This window comes from Xiphophorus maculatus, chromosome 6, assembly GCF_002775205.1.
Source record: "Xiphophorus maculatus strain JP 163 A chromosome 6, X_maculatus-5.0-male, whole genome shotgun sequence".
In the NCBI taxonomy this organism is placed as follows: domain Eukaryota; kingdom Metazoa; phylum Chordata; class Actinopteri; order Cyprinodontiformes; family Poeciliidae; genus Xiphophorus; species Xiphophorus maculatus.
The window spans coordinates 4,954,184-4,972,047 of record NC_036448.1 but is presented as its reverse complement, the minus strand read 5'-3'; the positions used below and the strand labels follow the sequence as shown (position 1 = coordinate 4,972,047).

Below are 17,864 nucleotides of genomic sequence, written 5' to 3'. Positions count from 1 at the left end.
CAGACCATTAGCAAGAAAGTTCAGCTGACAATCTTTATTAACTTTACAGGTTACAAAAAGGTTTAGAAAAACAACATATTTACAACAGCAGCAACCCGGTGTGAGAGCTGTCCAGGAGAATGTGAACCGGTCTGGCTTCACCGACTTAAAACACAAGTGAGGAGGCTCCAGGTTCTGTGGTCGTGGTCTTTCTGCAGCCAAACCTGAACATTGCAGTTCTGAACTTCAGAGATGCGTCCCCTGAGCAGAGTGTATTTCATATTCTTGGACAGTGAGCATCAAAGAAAAGTGGAAGGAAGCCTAAAGACGCGTCACTTTGCCACCTCCATGTTTTCGGTGCGTTTGGCGGAATCTCCGTTAGCTTTGTGGATCCCGTTGGCGGGGGGCTCCTGGTCGTCGTCCTGCTTCACCCTCTTCACTTCAGCTTCCTTTACTGGACTTTCTGGTTTCCTCTGAAAGGAAGCACAGAAAAAAATAGGGCACCATAGCACAGGGCATTCTGGGTAAATACAACCAAAACAAACAAGTCTAGAGCTAATGGGATAAATGGCTTGTGGATCAAAAACTACTGTAATGCAGCCAAAACGGCACCTGGCACCTAATGCCAATTGGTGCATATTCTACACATACAAGAATTGGCCCATTTCTACATTTCACATATTGTGCTAAATATACATAAAACTGCTTAATTTAGTATCCACCTGACAGCAAGAAAATGTTTAAAAAAAAACAAAAACACACAAATTTAGGCAGTAAGAGGTTTACAAAATAAAAATCATATAAAAGGCACTTTATAACTTCACTGAGTACCAGAATGCATCATCATCATCCACTGCATGTTTGAATTGGATTATTCCTGTTCCAGTCCCATCTGAACTTTTGGATAGAATTCCTTTAAAAAATTACTTTAAAGGGAGGTGAGATCCTCAACCTGCACCAGGGTCACCGTCAAATGTCTGAGTACTCACCTTCTTTCTGACCAGGTGGGAGATATCGGACACTGGGACGGTGGAGGGATGTACACTGGTGCTGTTGGTGCTTTGCAGCTGGTTGGGAAATTGAGACAAGTAGCCATTAGGAAAAACAACGTTCAGGCGGTTAGAGACACAACCAAAACTTTGCTTCTGACAAATGAGAAAGGAACCAGAACTAGTTCAAGTTAAAGTTAGATCATAACACTCCCCCCTGCTGGTCATCTAAGGGACATTCCACAATGTTTGACCGATGGGGAGAGTTTTGGTCTTTTCAGGAACCTCCTCTGTATTTTGTTTGGGTTTTGGATGCCTGGCCTACATCAGACTTTTTACTTTTTCACAATGTCAGGAAGTGAGGGTTTAAGAAATCAGAAGCTTCAAATATCTCGTTTTCAGCTGTAAACACTTCCCAGTGTCAATGTTTCATCCGTGTAAGCCCTGCTATTTCAGGAGCAGACTTACTGCTGGACTGGACGAAGAGTCAGCAGGGCCGACGGTAGAATCGGGCAAAGCAGAGGAACTGGAGGCTCCATCCTACAGGTGGGAACAAAGCAAACAAAGAACTCAGGACAGGAGCTGTGGAGCATCGGTCAGCGTTAAGAATGCAAACATGAGAATTGTACATCTATGGACTGGTCCAAATAATCCAAGTATTCAGAATATAAGCAACATCTTGGTAGGTTATTTCTTTCTTTGAAAGAACTTCTGCAGGATTTCACCAACTCAAAGACTTTGTAAGGCTAGGAACAGAATTGGAAAATATGTATAACTACAGAAATGTATAAAAAGAAAAATCGCAAATAACTTGCATGGATTGGCCTGAGAAGTGAGCCAATGGCAAAGAAACATCATCCAGCCAACTGGTTAGAAATGTGAACTTACCCATGACAGATGTACAAAAGCTGGCTAGCTTCATGCTAGCTAGCCTTCAATTGTGTATTAGTAGCGTGTTAGCGGTAGCCACAACTGCCTCTAATCACAGAACGCAATAAAGTCGTCTGCATGAGAATCAAAGTTCTGCATAACAGTGAAATCCTTAAGAAAAAAAGAGCAAGACTCACAGAATATAAGACTAAATAATTCTGGCACAACAAAATGTAATGCCTGTGATTAAGGTAATTAAGGCCAACTCTTTTTCTTTTTAGTGAACGTAATGTGATTTTAGATACACAAATGTAAGACTAAGGATGCAGATCCCCTGTAGTAAAAAGAAAAACCCAGATTAAGCAGTTTGTCCATTCCCAGCTCACCTGAGCCGCCTCAGCGCTGCTCTTCATCCCCTCAGTGGCGTCTTCCACCTTCTCCTGGATCTCTGGGAGCAGAGCCTTCAGCTCCTCCATCTCCTTCCTCTCCTCTTCCAGAGCTTCTGGACTCTCGGCTTTGTCCATCATCTCCTGCAGTTTTTCTGAAAGGTCAACAACGTCAGACTAAAAGGTCGGCTCTCTGCGTGGTGATCTGCTGAGGTGCCAGGCGCCTCACCCAGCCTGTTCTTGATGACCGAGATGGAGTTATTCAGGGCCTGGATGGCCGGGACGTACTGGAGGTTCAGGCTGTGGGTGACCCCCAGCTGGTAGTGGGTCTCTGCCAGCAGGCGGCTGTCCGGGTCCAGGTGCTTCAGCTGGACCTTCAGACACTCCTGGAAGTCCTCGAGTGCCTGGTTGTAATTTCCTGACACGCAGATTCAATATGAGCAACAATATTCCAGAACAAACGTCTTAAATCAGGGGGGTCCAACATGTGGCCCGGGAATTGATTTTATGATTACGGTTTGATTTAAGGGAAAAATAAAAATGGATTGGGGCGTGCTGTGGTGGCGCAGGGGGTTAGCGCGCCCCACGTTTGGAGGCCTTAGTCCTCGACGCGGACGTCGCAGGTTCGACTCCCGGTCCCGACGACCTTTGCCGCATGTCTTCCCCCCTCTCCTCACCCTCCGTCCTGTCTGCCTACTGTACAAAAAATACAAGCCACTAGCGCCGCAAAAACTCTTCGGAGAAAAAAATGGTAAAAAAAAAAAAAAATGGACGGGCTGGATTTACATCTTCATGGAACTGCAGTCGGCAGCTGCACAAAATCAGTCTAAGGGCCATAAATGACCCCGGTGCCACACTTTGGGCACCCCTTACATACATCATTTTCCTCTTAGTTACATATTGTCACCTTCCTAAAGCAATGACCTAAGACTGAAAAAAAAATACAAATAAAAATTGGCAAAACAATTGGCCCAGGCCATTATTTTAGGAAAGTGACAATATGCCCTCCCAGCAAACAATACCCTGAAAATCTAACAGCGTGTTGAAAAAGTGAGTCTTTTTACCCGACTCGGCAGAAACCTCTCCCAGCTTCAGGTGGGTCTGCGCCGCCATCAGCTGGTCGTCCTTCCCCTCCTTCCTGAGTCAAACGGAGACATGAGGTCAGATCCCAGCAGGCGTCTGGATCCCGCAGGCGTCGCTGCAGCTCTACCTTCTGTAGATGACTTTAGCCACTTCCAGCATCTCCCAGGCCAGCTGCAGGTTCCCCACCTCCTCATCCTCACTGTCCTGGAGGAAGGTCAGCATGGAGGAAGAAAGCATGACGTGAGCCCACGTCATGCTTTCCGTCTGAAGGCCAGTGTGCGGTCAGTACCTTGTCAGCAGTGGGCTCCCCTTCACCGAGCTCCTCCACTTCAGCCTCCGTCTCTTCGTCGTCCTCGTCTTCATCGCCTGCAGAGGGGAGGTGTGGTTACCATGGCACCCAGCTGAAACCACTCGTTTCCATTAAGCGCAAAATTGCGCAAATTGGAATTGTGGAAATAAATTTGCTTTATTGAAACACTTTTTTTTGTGCGAGTTGCATGATCGATAACTGGATGTTACTACTGGTGGAAATGAAGAAGACGACAGGAAGTGACCCGGCCTGTTTAACGACTTGCCACCCCAAATGTATTCATGTGGGATTTTAATCGTGTTTCTTATTTAATGGGAAACTGCAATTGTGAAATTGCTTTTTTTACTTTTTTTTCCAACATTTGCAGAATGTTGGCAAAGTTCTGAGCAAACTCTTAGTGGAAATGCAGCTACTGATGCTTTGCTGCAGAAATTAAAATACAAGCAATTAATTTGATCAATTAATTGAATTCCTGGTTTTTGAAGATTTATAATTTTTGGAAGGAAAAAATAAATCACAATTTTGTTTTTTCCCCTCCCAACTATCAACTCCTCGGGCTTCCGTAGGTCAGAGTGATGTCGCCACACCAAAGGCGGCCATCTTGTTTGACTAGTGTGTTTTACAGCTATTTTTACAGAGTTTGAATTCAGGACAACTCTGCAATGGAATATCAGGGTTCGGCTAAGATTTTTTTTCCAGTTTTAATTACGAGAATAAAGTCATAATATTGCAAGAATTCGGACAAATTAGGAGAAATAAGTAGAAATTTTCTGAAAACTCAAAAAAAGAAAAACAAAAAAAAAAAAACTTTTTCCCCCCAGAATTCTAAGACGGTCTTTCGGTAAAACTGCATCCCTTTTCTGCCAATATTGACATCAGCCAAGTTTTGTGCCCAGTTGTGACAGAAACATCTCTACAGTCTGGATAAATCAGATGTTTACCTCCAGCTTCCTCTGGTTTATCTGTAGATTCTTCCTGTTCAGCAGCAGCTTCAGATTCTCCCTCCTTCTCCTCAGCAGGTGATTCATCCTCGCCGTCCTCTTCCTCCTCCTTCTTCTCCGGTGTAGCCTCTGAGCCTTCAGTCTTGCTCTCCTCCGTCGCCTCGCTCTGCTTCTCGGAGTCTGTTTTCTTCTCCGCCATGGCATCGTACACCTGAACCCTCAGCTCGTCTCTGGACTTTTCTAACAATGCGATGGATGAGCGTTAAGCGTCGGCGCCAGCTCCCAGTGGGATTTGAAGTAGTTAGCCCCGCCCCCTCACCATCAACATTTTCTACGCTCTCAACGTTGGAGTCTTTGGGCTTTTCCTCCTCCTCCTCCGGGACTCCTTCCAGAGCGTTCCCCAGGACGGAGTTCTCCATCCTGTAATCACATCCTGTCGTTCACATCTGCAGACTCAAAGCGCCGTCAAGCGGCGGTTAAAGCTAGTTTAACGTTTTTTAAACCCACCGTGCCAAATCCAGCAGTGCTTTCCCACACCAGTAGAACGCCTCCCCGCACTCATCCGCCGTGTCTCCGTACTTCTTAGCTCTGAAATTATTTTTTTTCTCTCGTCAATATCATCATCAAGTTACACATCAGCCAAAATATTCTGTTTCGAATTGTACTTCTGCAAAATGTTTGGAGGAGGAAAAAAAATGCCCCTTTTACTAAATAAAATTAAATTACTTTTATTTTAAAAAATAAAATAAAATTAAGTAGAAAACAAAAAATCTGAACATTTTTTAAAATACATATGTTCTTTTGTACGAAGGCCATACGTGAAAAGTGAGCAGACCTGTTGTTAATGGAGATAATACACAGAACGGACATGTAACTGCATTGAAATATACAGCAATATATTTTATTGCAGTTGGAAGGACCCCGAGGGTGTTTGTTGTTTTATATTTTGTACAGGCAGTGAGTCGGTCCTCTATTCTGCCATAGGTTAGCTATTGTCAAACACAGGAAAGAAATAAAATGTTTGGCTATTGCAAGCTTACATATTCAGCTCCAGTTCCCAGTTGGGTTATCATTTGAATGATTGTATTTTCCTGGTGACAAAATTGGACCAATTTGTTTGACACACAACATTGAGACTGAAGATGCAGTTAATGGATGGACTTGGGAAAAAAAAACAACAACAAAAAAAAAACTTCACTCCATCAGGGTTTCTACACGCTTTTGGACCAGGCATTTCAAAACTCAATTGTTTGTCCCTTTAAAACTCAGTTTTGATGGTAAACTGAAAAGTTCTGAATAAATTTAAAGTCGACGATTTTTATTTATTTATTTATTTTGCTGAGGTCAGACCTCGAGGTTGTGCCTCACCTTTTAACCTTAACGCTACGTTTCTAAGAGACAGCGAGGAAAAGGTGGCTATTGAAAAATGGGGACCAAACATTTTCTTTGAGAACATTTAAAAGTGACCATTTTCACTGTAACATGTAATTAAACGCAACCATTGAAACAGCCGTGAAAGCTAACTGCGAACAACGCGGTTTGGGCCGCATTCACTCCTTTCTATTATTACGATAACGCAGGAAACCCGAAGGAAACCCGCACAAAGGAGAGGATGCTTAACGCCAGAATTTTAGACAACCAAAAATATAGCCTGTTAGAAATGCATAAATAAATAGACAATTTCTCGAGATACAAAAGTCAACAATACAAAATGAAACTATTTGCAACCAAAAGATATATATATATAAGATACTGAGTGAGAGTCTTTTTGTCTGCCGCCGGTTTACTCACAGCATCCCGCAGGCCTCCTGCAGGGCGCTCACTGCCTCCACCACCTTCCCCGTCACCAGGAACTTCTTGCCGGTCCCGACGAGCTTGTTGGCCTCCTCCATTTTGGCTTCACTGAACAGAGAAACCAAAGCAAGTGGTCACTTAAATATATATATATTTTTTTATTTTTTATTTTTCTTGCAATAAAATAATAAGTTGTATACTTACGCTGGTAAACTTAAATACAATTTTGAAGAGTGCTAAGAAACAGCAGACCTTGTTGAAGACTACCACTGGCAGCGAGGGGTTCAGATGTGACGTGTGAGTCGCTCCTCGCGTGGACTGCTGAACTGCTCTGTTGTTTCAATTTAGCGCGAAACGGGCTCGCTCCTTCCGGAGTCGTAGACAAACGCGGGAGAATTCTTAAAGGTACAGACAACTTTGTTCTGAAACAGTATGTTGTGTTCATGTTGTTCATCCACCGCTTGATTGAAAAGAAACTCTTCCATATGTTTCATTTAATCTAAAACGGCGGTGTTCATCGTCTTATGAGAATTTCTTGAAATACAAAAAAAGAGTATTAAACGATTGGAGTTTAAGGGCAAAATTGTGGGGGGAGGAAATGCCTTGTGAGAACAAATGCAATAGGAACCGATGAGGAGTTCTGGTATAGATTAATATCCCAGCCCAGGGCAGCATCCTGGGAGGAGGTGAGATGATCATTTTATGAATGTTCATTATTGAAAAAACTGAACCTGAAAAAGCAATAAGCCATAAAATTATCAAAGGTAAAAGAACATTCAAAATGTCTTTATCTTATATGGCAAGTCGAATAAAATCAATATTGACCTCTGCTTTAAAGATCTTAAGTGTAAATTATATAGATCAGGTTCTTATCAGGTCATGTAGATCAGTGGTCTCCAACCTTTTATTACCACGTCCCGGGGTGGGATGGTGCAGGGCCGTGCAGAGACCTATGGAGGGGCAGGGGCTCAAATTTTAAAAAGTGGCACATTGAACAAGACTATTGTCCTCAGAGGAGATTTCTAATGCAAAGGAGATTTGCGTGATGCACATCATGAATTCAACATGACTAGATGATTCAACTGTTATTAGTTTCACAGTGGAGAAGGAATTTGTGCAAATAACTTTTTTCCTCATATCTTATTCAGTTCTCTGTGATTCATTTATGAAGAACAAATTCAGAAACCATCTAAGATGATGTGGAGACTGGTACCCATCTTACCGATTGGTGAGTTGCTCATTTCATCCATAACATTTCTATATTTTTGGAGATAAAATGTTTTAAAAAAAGTATTTGTACAACAGGACAGAGGAAATATATAAATGACACAGCTAAGCAGTGAAAACCAGAGAAGTCAGCCAGCCAATGTTTTCCTTATGAACAGAGCAAGTAATTAAGGCAAGACATGATAAGTTGAAGAGGATCCTCCTCACTCCCAGTTCAAAATAGATCAAGCAGATGGTTTAGAGCCAGTTTCTAAATGTGACTGATGTGTGTCTAACTTCTGGAAAAATACTTACTCTCTATAAAACCAATCAAAAACACTTGTATTAATTTATTTGTTTACGAGTATTCTCATAGGTAAAGTTACACGTACGTATGAGTTGAAAAACAGGACAAATACAAAACTTACATTTATGCACATTTACTGACTTAAATTCACAAATTTAGATGTCTACGCATGCATTTTTAATTGACAGTAGTCTTATCTCATACATAACTCCTTGTGTTTCCATAGCAACTAAAACAAACAAGAACCTGACATCATCATGTCATCGGTGTTCTCATCGATGATGTCATAAAGGTTCAAGCCATTATTATTATCATTTGGAATCCAAGAATTCTCAGTTTGCTTTTCAACGCCGTTGGAGGTACAACACTTTGATAGAGAGACGATTTCGAACAGTGACTTTAGAAACCATTTCAACTACAGTCAAGATGATTTTAACCATCGGTTGGGGCCTTGGGTATCTTGTTACAAAGGGAGTAGAAAAGTTCCTGGGATATCGGATTAATGATGAAGACATTTCAGCAGAGAGATCAACTGATGAAAGTCCAGAACACTTTGATTTTGACGTCGTCTCTGAAGACGATGTAAAACACAAGGATGTTTCAAAGGAGAGCACATCTGAAGATGGACGATACAAGAATTTTGAATTTGAAGATTTCGTTGAAGACGATGAAAAACACAGTGTTGTTTCTTCAGAAAGCCCATCTGAAGATGGAAGATTTGAGTCCTCAGGTTCTGACATCGTCTCTGAAGACAATGTAAAACACACTGATGTTTCTGCAGAGAGCTCATCTGAGGATAAACAACATAATTACTTTGGACTGGGAGATTTCGTTGAAGACGATGAAAAACACACTGATGTTTCTGCAGAGAGCTCATCAGAAGATGGAAGATTTGAGTCCTCAGGTTCTGACATCGTCTCTGAAGACGATGTAGAACACAGTGATGTTTCTTCAGAGAGCTCATCTGAAGATGAAAGATTTGAGTCTTCTGATTCTGACATTGTCTCTGAAGACGATGTAGAACACAGCGATGTTTCTTCAGAGAGCTCATCTGAAGATGAAAGATTTGAGTCTTCTGATTCTGACATTGTCTCTGAAGACGATGAAAAACACAGTGATGTTTCTTCAGAAAGCTCATCTGAAGATGAAAGATTTGAGCAGCACCCAGCAGGGTGGCCGGAGACACAGGAAGGAGCCGAATGTGGGTCCGACGGGCAACGTCGGTGCTGGGGCCGGGCCACTGGAGGCTGGTCCGGAGGTCGACGTCGGTACAGAGGCCAGACTGCGGGAGGCGGGTCCGCCAGGCAACGTCGGCGCAGGGACCGGGCCACAGGAGGCGGCGACAAGGAGTCTCTGGGAGAATCTGGAGGAGCACTAGGAGGCTGGTTCTCGGGAGGAGGACTAGGGGGCGACGAGGAAACATTGGGAACACTAGGGAGCTCGGAGGAGACGCTAGGGAGCTCAGAGGGAAAGCTAGGGAGCTTGGAGGGAAAGCCAAGGAGCTTGGAGGGGACGCTAGGGAGCTTGAAGGAGACGCTAGGGAGCTCGGAGGGAAAGCCAGGGAGCTTGGAGGGAAAGCCAGGGAGCTTGGAGGGAAAGCCAGGGAGCTTGAAGGAGGCGCTAGGGAGCTCGGAGGGAAAGCCAGGGAGCTTGGAGGAGACGCTAGGGAGCTTGAAGGAGACACTAGGGAGCTCGGAGGGAAAGCCAGGGAGCTTGGAGGGAAAGCCAGGGAGCTTGGAGGAGACGCTAGGGAGCTTGAAGGAGACGCTAGGGAGCTCGGAGGGAAAGCCAGGGAGCTTGGAGGGAAAGCCAAGGAGCTTGAAGGAGGCGCTAGGGAGCTCGGAGGGAAAGCCAGGGAGCTTGGAGGGAAAGCCAGGGAGCTTGGAGGAGACGCTAGGGAGCTTGAAGGAGACGCTAGGGAGCTCGGAGGGAAAGCCAGGGAGCTTGGAGGGAAAGCCAGGGAGCTTGAAGGAGACGCTAGGGAGCTTGGAGGGAAAGCTAGGGAGCTTGGAGGGGACACTAGGGAGCTTGGAGGGAACACTAGGGAGCTTGAAGGAGACGCTAGGGAGCTCGGAGGGAAAGCCAGGGAGCTTGGAGGGGACGCTAGGAAACTCGGAGGAACTAGGAAGCTCTTTAGGGGCCAAGAATCCACTAACAGGGCCCGAAGGCTCACTTACGGGGAACAGGCCACGCCATCAGCCGCGCCCCCTGGCTGGCGCCCCCTGGCTGGCGACCACCTGGAAACCCATCATCATGGGGACCAGAGCGAAGGCGATAGTGTGCTCTCTTCGCCGAGGGGCTGGAGAAGGCTTAGGAGCGACGGCTGCTGGGGGCGTGGGAGCGGCAGCCACAGCGGTGACGACCGGAGGAGTGGAGGACGCAGGGGCTGGAGGTTCTATTTGCTGCACTATGATTTCTAGTTGAGTTATGTTTTTTCGTAGTTAAATTTCGTAGTTCCGTCTCGTATCAAACGTCTTTTCTAATTTTTATCGCTTAAAATGAGTCCACAAACTATCACGACTGCTTCTACATCATCATGTTCAGAAGGGGCTTCATTTACCTTTATCAAAAGGAAAGGAAGTAGGCAAAGACCGGGTAAAAAGATCTAATGCGACGGTTTCTCCAGCCCCTCCTCTCGAAAGCGATTAAGGTGCTTTTGGAGAAGAGCTAGAAATTTCTAATTTGGTTGAAGAAAATATCCCTGATGAGATAATAACCGAGCATTTTGAAGCTGGAGACGTTTCAGTAACTGGGACAGAACATGTGTTGTTGAGTTCAGTTACTTAAACATTCATGACAAGAGACACAAAATTTTCTGGGATCAAAGGTGATAGGTATTTTCCTTTCGAACCTAAATAAAAGAAAGAACCACAGACAACGTATATGAATTTTACGTGGAGCTTTTGTAAAAGGGAAGGCTCTATCAAACTTCTCCTCCGATCAGTTCCACAGAGCGTTCTGATCTGCCCTCACAAGGACTCCTGTTTTTATTGTCAAAGAAGAACAGGCAAGGGGGCAGTCAGGAAACACAACAGAGGTCGTAAAGCTTCTAACCCAAACATCTAACAACCCAGTTCCAGATGTGATATCTAATCAAAGGTCTGAGCCCGGTTCAAATCTCGGTCAGTACTGTCAATAAAACAAAATACGACTGTTCACAGGTAGTTACTAAATTAGGAGGTGCGTAAAGTTGAACCGACAGTAGTGACCTCCATACACACGTAAGGAAGAGAACACTTTAAACAGAAAATCACAATGATCTATAGGCTGAATGTGAACTAAAGTAAGAATAAAATGATAATACCAAAAAATCTCTAACAAAAGGGTAAAAAGATTGACAGGTTTCCTGTTTGCAGGTTTCTCTCCGGGCGCTCCGGCTTCCTGCCACAGTCTAACATCATGACTGTTTGGTTAATTGGCCTCTAAATTCTCCTTAGATGTTAATAAAACATTAATTTTGAGAATAAAACTGTTGGACAGTGGCTCAGTTGGGAGCACTGTTGCCTTGCAGCATCAAAGTCCTGGGTTTGAATCCCCTCTCTCATAACCCACTTTCCTGTCTACTCCTATTAAATAAAGGCCACTAGAACCTTTATTTCCCAAAAAGGCTCTGAAATAATAAATGTATTTCTGACATTTAATTACAAAATGTCAGAAATAGATTTTGTAATTACATTTCATGAATAAAATATCAAAAAGAAGTTTGCAGGTTTCTCTCCGGGTGCTCCGGCTTCCTGCTACACTTTAAATTCATGATTGTAAACACATTATTTCATCCATAACATTTCTATATTTTTGGAGATAAAATGTTTAAAAAAACCATTTGTACAACAGGACAGAGGAAATATATAAATGACACAGCTAAGCAGTGAAAACCAGAGAAGTCAGCCAGCCAATGTTTTCCTTATGAACAGAGCAAGTAATTAAGGCAAGACATGATAAGTTGAAGAGGATCCTCCTCACTCCCAGTTCAAAATAGATCAAGCAGATGGTTTAGAGCCAGTTTCTAAATGTGACTGATGTGTGTCTAACTTCTGGAAAAATACTTACTCTCTATAAAACCAATCAAAAACACTTGTATTAATTTATTTGTTTACGAGTATTCTCATAGGTAAAGTTACACGTACGTATGAGTTGAAAAACAGGACAAATACAAAACTTACATTTATGCACATTTACTGACTTCAATTCACAAATTTAGATGTCTACGCATGCATTTTTAATTGACAGTAGTTTTATCTCATACATAACTCCTTGTGTTTCCATAGCAACTAAAACAAACAAGAACCTGGCACAGGTCGTGTGACATCATCATGTCATCGGTGTTCTCATCGATGATGTCATAAAGGTTCAAGCGAATATTATTATCATTTGGAATATGATAATCGATTTCGAACAGTGATTTTAGAAACCATTTCAACTACAGTCAAGATGATTTTAACCATCGGTTGGGGCCTTGGGTATCTTGTTACGAAGGGAGTAGAAAAGTTCCTGGGATATCGGATTAAAGATGAAGACCTTTCAGCAGAGAGATCAACTGACGAAAGTTCAGAACACTTTGATTTTGACGTCGTCGCCGAAGACGATGTAAAACACAGTGGTGTTTCAAAGGAGAGCACATCTGAAGATGGACGATACAAGAATTTTGGATTTGAAGATTTCGTTGAAGACGATGAAAAACACAGTGTTGTTTCTTCAGAAAGCCCATCTGAAGATGGAAGATTTGAGTCCTCAGGTTCTGACATCGTCTCTGAAGACGATGTAAAACAGCGATGTTTCTTCAGAGAGCTCATCTGAAGATGAAAGATTTGAGCAGCACCCAGCAGGGTGGCCGGAGACACAGGAAGGAGCCGAATGTGGGTCCGACGGGCAACGTCGGTGCTGGGGCCGGGCCACTGGAGGCTGGTCCGGAGGTCGACGTCGGTACAGAGGCCAGGCTGGGGGAGGCGGGTCCGCCAGGCAACGTCGGCGCAGGGACCGGGCCACAGGAGGCGGTGACAAGGAGTCTCTGGGAGAATCTGGAGGAGCACTAGGAGGCTGGTTCTCGGGAGGAGCACTAGGGGGCGACGAGGAAACATTGGGAACACTAGGGAGCTCGGAGGAGACGCTAAGGAGCTCGGAGGGAAAGCTAGGGAGCTTGGAGGGGACGCTAGGGAGCTTGAAGGAGACGCTAGGGAGCTTGGAGGGAAAGCCAGGGAGCTTGAAGGAGACGCTAGGGAGCTCGGAGGGAAAGCCAGGGAGCTTGGAGGGGACGCTAGGAAACTCGGAGGAACTAGGAAGCTCTTTAGGGGCCAAGAACCCACTAACAGGGCCCGAAGGCTCACTTACGGGGAACAGGCCACGCCATCAGCCGCGCCCCCTGGCTGGCGCCCCCTGGCTGGCGACCGCCTGGAAACCCATCATCATGGGGACCAGAGCGAAGGCGATAGTGTGCTCTCTTCGCCGAGGGGCTGGAGAAGGCTTAGGAGCGACGGCTGCTGGGGGCGTGGGAGCGGCAGCCACAGCGGTGACGACCGGAGGAGTGGAGGACGCAGGGGCTGGAGGTTCTATTTGCTGCACTATGATTTCTAGTTGAGTTATGTTTTTTCGTAGTTAAATTTCGTAGTTCCGTCTCGTATCAAACGTCTTTTCTTTTTTTTAATCGCTTAAAATGAGTCCACAAACTATCACGACTGCTTCTACATCATCATGTTCAGAAGGGGCTTCATTTACCTTTATCAAAAGGAAAGGAAGTAGGCAAAGACCGGGTAAAAAGATCTAATGCGACGGTTTCTCCAGCCCCTCCTCTCGAAAGTGATTAAGGTGCTTTTGGAGAGGAGCTAGAAATATATATATGTATATATGTATACTCTTAGAGAGCTTATTTAAAAAAATATCATTATTAAGTGGGCAGTGATGTACAGATTAAGACACTTTTATCAGGGTTTCCCTCAGTGTATTTTAAGCCTGGCGGCCCATCCTGCTTTAACTACCCGTAACATGTAATTACCCAGTAATATTTGTACCTTTCTGATGTTGTTTATATTTTAATAAACTGAAAATACTCAAATGTTGCCCTGTTCTTAAAAACAAACATCTATAGAGTTCCTCTATTGCTTTTTTTTTTTACACTGCAAGCTTTTTTAAATATAACATTAAGTATCCTTCTGCATAAGAAGTCAGCATACCTAAAGCATCAAAAGACCAACTATAACCAGGATAAAACAGATTTAACTTCATGCGTGACCTAAAGGTTGTATAAAACAGTTGTAGATTTATGAAACCTGTTTAGATTTATTAAGCGAACAAACAAAAGAGGAAGCGGTGCAGTATCTACGTGTGTGTATCTGTGCTGCTGCTGGATTCTAAGCAGGTGCCTGTTTGTGTTTCTGCTCTGCATGTTGTGGTCGTACCCTGCTGTGACTGACGGCTCCCCTCTGAGTTTCTCCTGCTGACTTTCTTGCCTCCACCTTGTCAGAACAAGTCTCAGCCTGGCCTCTCTCAGTCAGCCTCTCGCTCATCAGTCTGTCCTCTGTAGGGACATAGATGTACTCTATTGCACATCTGGATATGTTATAAAATAATCCATCCATTTGTTTTCCATCCTCACATGATACTTTTAAAGATCGCAAGGTCACCGGTGTGTCTCTCAAGTTTGCCGTGGCCTGGGCATGACACGGCTTGGACAGGTCACCAGTCCATCACAGGGAAACACAGACACGCCTGACAATAAAGAATCAATCAGTTTTAAGTTGTTATTTTTATTTAGAAATTTCAAGCGACCAAATTGTTTTCGGACTGTGACAGAAAACGGGAGTACCCAGAGAGAACCTTCTGTAGTCACAGAGAGAACATTCAAACCCCAGACCAAACAGCTCATCAAGGACCCATCTTGGTTTGGGCCATTAGCCTCACAGCACTGTGGTGCCACGGTGAGCTCAAAAGAGATGGTAAGAGCTTCAGGAAGATGATTGTGGCAGAAGGTTTGGTTTCCTGAGTCTGGCTACAGATCTAAAAAATTCAAAAGGAGACTTTCTGTTGTTCCGCAAATAGTCTAAATGTGAAGGGCATTTCAAATAGCTGCCAACAAGCCCAGGTCTGGCTGTCCAAGCAAGTTCACCCTGGAAGTGGAACGCAATATGCCGAAAGTAGTCTCCGAGAAATATCATCACGGGACCTAAAACAGGCTCTCGTTACTGTTGATCTGAAAGTGCCTGCCTGTACAACCAGAAAGGGACTGGACAATTCAAGAAAACATGACGGTCAGACCCAGGTTTGCCAGAGAGAAAGTGGACAAAGGCCAAGAGTTCTGGAGCAACGTCCTTTAGATAGATGAGTCTCAAGCTGATTCATTTGTACCCAAGAACAGAGGAGAGAAATCAAACAACAAACCAACAGTGAGTCACAGCTATAAGAATCCTGGTTTAGGGTTTCTTTGCCGACTCGCTACCGTAGAATCCAACATGAGTTCTATGTTTCAGAGAGTGATTGAGCAAAACGTGAAACCATCTGTAAAACAAACAAAAATAATATAATAAACCAGAAACAGAGCTGGACTCAGAATCATGACAATGACCCAAAACATAGCAGAGAATCCACCAAGGACTGCCAGAGGCTGAGAATGCTTTAATTTCCCGTGGCAACCATTCTGCTGCTCAAAACGCCTGGCTGGACCTAGAGCCACCTTCTCCTCTCTGCTGCAGTTTCCACACTTCCGCCTCACAGAGCAACCTTTCCCCACAACTCCGCCCACTCAACTCCTTCAGACTAGTCAGCAGAAATGAGCAAACACCAGCTGGAACTGCAGTGAAATGCTGGAAAAACACTGTTACCAGGCTAATAGTGGAGCCATGTTGTGCTGACTTGCTGAAGGTGGAGTTTCAGAAAGAGCAGGAGTTTTTAAAGAGACAGTAGCCCGATTTCAAGGCGTTACATTGCGGTGTCAAATTTTTTAAAGCCATATTTGATAGCATTTTTATAGCAAATGAAGGTAACGTATTTAGTTGACTGTGCTATAAAATGGCCTTGGAAATACATGACACTGCTCCTTTAAAAGATGTTGTTTTGTTGGTTACATTTCTTAGCAAAAAACTGAACATTTAATGGTGTTCTAATTTTTTTATGATTGCAAATCTTTTGTTGATGAAGAATAACGCATCACAGCTGCATAGCAGTAGCATCACTGTCATCACTGTGTTTACGTCTGGTGGAAGAGACTCATCACATTTCTAGCAGTTTTACATCGGATCTCTGGTGCAACTTTGTTGTTATTCCTCAGGGTTCATTGAAACCAAGACAATGGGCCCCTGAGGGGCCCTTCAAACATCCAGCTGCTTCAGAATCAGCCGTTGAGCGTATTCACTAATTACGGGGATATTGTGAGACGGGAGATGAACACAGGACAGTGTTTGATCCTGAGCCTACAATGGTGCATCTAAAAGGAGGTTATTATGTCCTCCCCCCACCATACCGTCCCTCTTATCTGGCCCTTGATGAGATTTCTCCTAGGGCAACGGTGTGCAAATATAATCGGTGACAAGAGATGATGGAGGAAAGCGAGGAGGCTGCTTAAGCTTTGAAAAACTCCTGTTTCCTTAGGTAAAACAGATTGATATGAGTCAAGACTACAAAAAACTATTTTGTTTTGAATTTCTGCCTTTTTTTAAAAGAAAAAAACAACAAATTTTTCTTCCTCTTCAGGTGTAATTGAGCTCCTCAAGCCTCAACATCAGTCCAGTGGCAAGAAGAAAGCCGTCACTAAAAGGTCACAAGGTGAGGTTTGCCACAAGCCAGAACAAACATGCAGAAGAATGTAAATAGTCAATTTAGTTGACGGCTTTTTAGAATGACTTGGCAAGACCTTCAACTACATACTATTAAATCATGAGAAATTATGTAAAATACAGTGCAATATGCAATACCTCTGAGGTTCCACTTTTGTTATCCTGTTATATATAATATTGATTAAGAAGCATAGCTCTCAAGCACACGTCAGCAGGATTGTTTCTCATGTTTTTATCCATGGTTTTATAAAATCCACACCTATTTGAATATACACTCCTCAAAAAAATAAAGGGAACACTCAAATAACACATCCTAGATCTGAATGAAAGAAATATTCTCATTGAATACTTTGTTCTGTACAAAGTTCCATTTGCACAACAGCAGGTGAAATTGATTGTCAATCAGTGTTGCTTCCTAAGTGGACAGTTTGATTTCACAGAAGTTTGATTTACTTGGAGTTATATTGTGTTGTTTAAGTGTTCCCTTTATTTTTTGAGCAGTGTATATATATATATATATATATATATATATATATATATATATATATATATATATATATATATACAGGGGTTGGACAATGAAACTGAAACACCTCTCATTTTAGTGTGAGCTTATTTTAAATCATTTCTTAAGATTATATGACCAGTTTTCGCTTCTCCTTTTTTTTTTCTTAACAATTATGATTCCCCTGAATCAAAATGGAAATCATATCAATGTAAAATAAAAATGTGTGTCATAGCTCAACCTTGCAATACAAACTGCTTGTGAAGGATCTGCAAATCCTTATATATATATATATTTAAGCCAAATAATGAAATTGATGTGACACATGTCATAACCAGACAGCCAGTTGTTAGTTTAACTTCCGTTTTCACTAACCACCAGAAACTGCCTCCATTGTGAAAAGTGTGCAGACAAAGATGTGTGGCGTCCCTCTGCTTATTCACTGAGTAAACAAAGCAGCGGCATGTGAAGAGGAAACGAGAGAGAAAAATCCATTTTGAAGCGAACTGATTAAAGGAACATGATGCAACACGAGTCTAAAGAAAGGAGGAAGTTTCATCTAAGTAATGTTTTTAATGTTTAACAGCTGGAGCAGACTCTAAGGATTAAAAGTTGAACGTTGACTCTTCTGAACACATATTTCATGTCACTGTTGCCTATGTAATGTAGCCTAATATACACAAGATGATAATAGGCAATGATGGTTTTGCATGTGGCCATTAGTTATCTAAT

At 43.2% G+C, this 17,864-nt stretch overlaps 1 protein-coding gene and 1 long non-coding RNA gene across 2 annotated transcripts; one reads left to right on the top strand and one right to left on the bottom strand.

Moving 5' to 3' along the window:
• Window positions 1–19: 19 nt before the first annotated feature.
• LOC102234216 (nuclear autoantigenic sperm protein-like) lies at window positions 20–6,684 on the bottom strand. Its single transcript, XM_005811039.3, has 13 exons — window positions 6,557–6,684; window positions 6,350–6,460; window positions 5,066–5,146; window positions 4,878–4,978; window positions 4,559–4,798; window positions 3,597–3,673; window positions 3,435–3,511; window positions 3,289–3,362; window positions 2,454–2,642; window positions 2,225–2,379; window positions 1,437–1,508; window positions 969–1,046; window positions 20–452 (listed from the first exon to the last, which is right to left on the bottom strand). The coding sequence occupies exons 2-13, from the start codon at window positions 6,448–6,450 to the stop codon at window positions 312–314; spliced, it is 1,386 nt and encodes a 461-aa protein (XP_005811096.1). The 5' UTR covers window positions 6,451–6,460; window positions 6,557–6,684; the 3' UTR covers window positions 20–311.
• LOC111608833 lies at window positions 6,672–17,559 on the top strand. The gene is made up of 4 exons (XR_002752876.1): window positions 6,672–6,757; window positions 7,501–7,580; window positions 16,545–16,616; window positions 17,514–17,559. It is a non-coding gene; the product is annotated as an uncharacterized LOC111608833 (long non-coding RNA).
• Window positions 17,560–17,864: the final 305 nt, after the last annotated feature.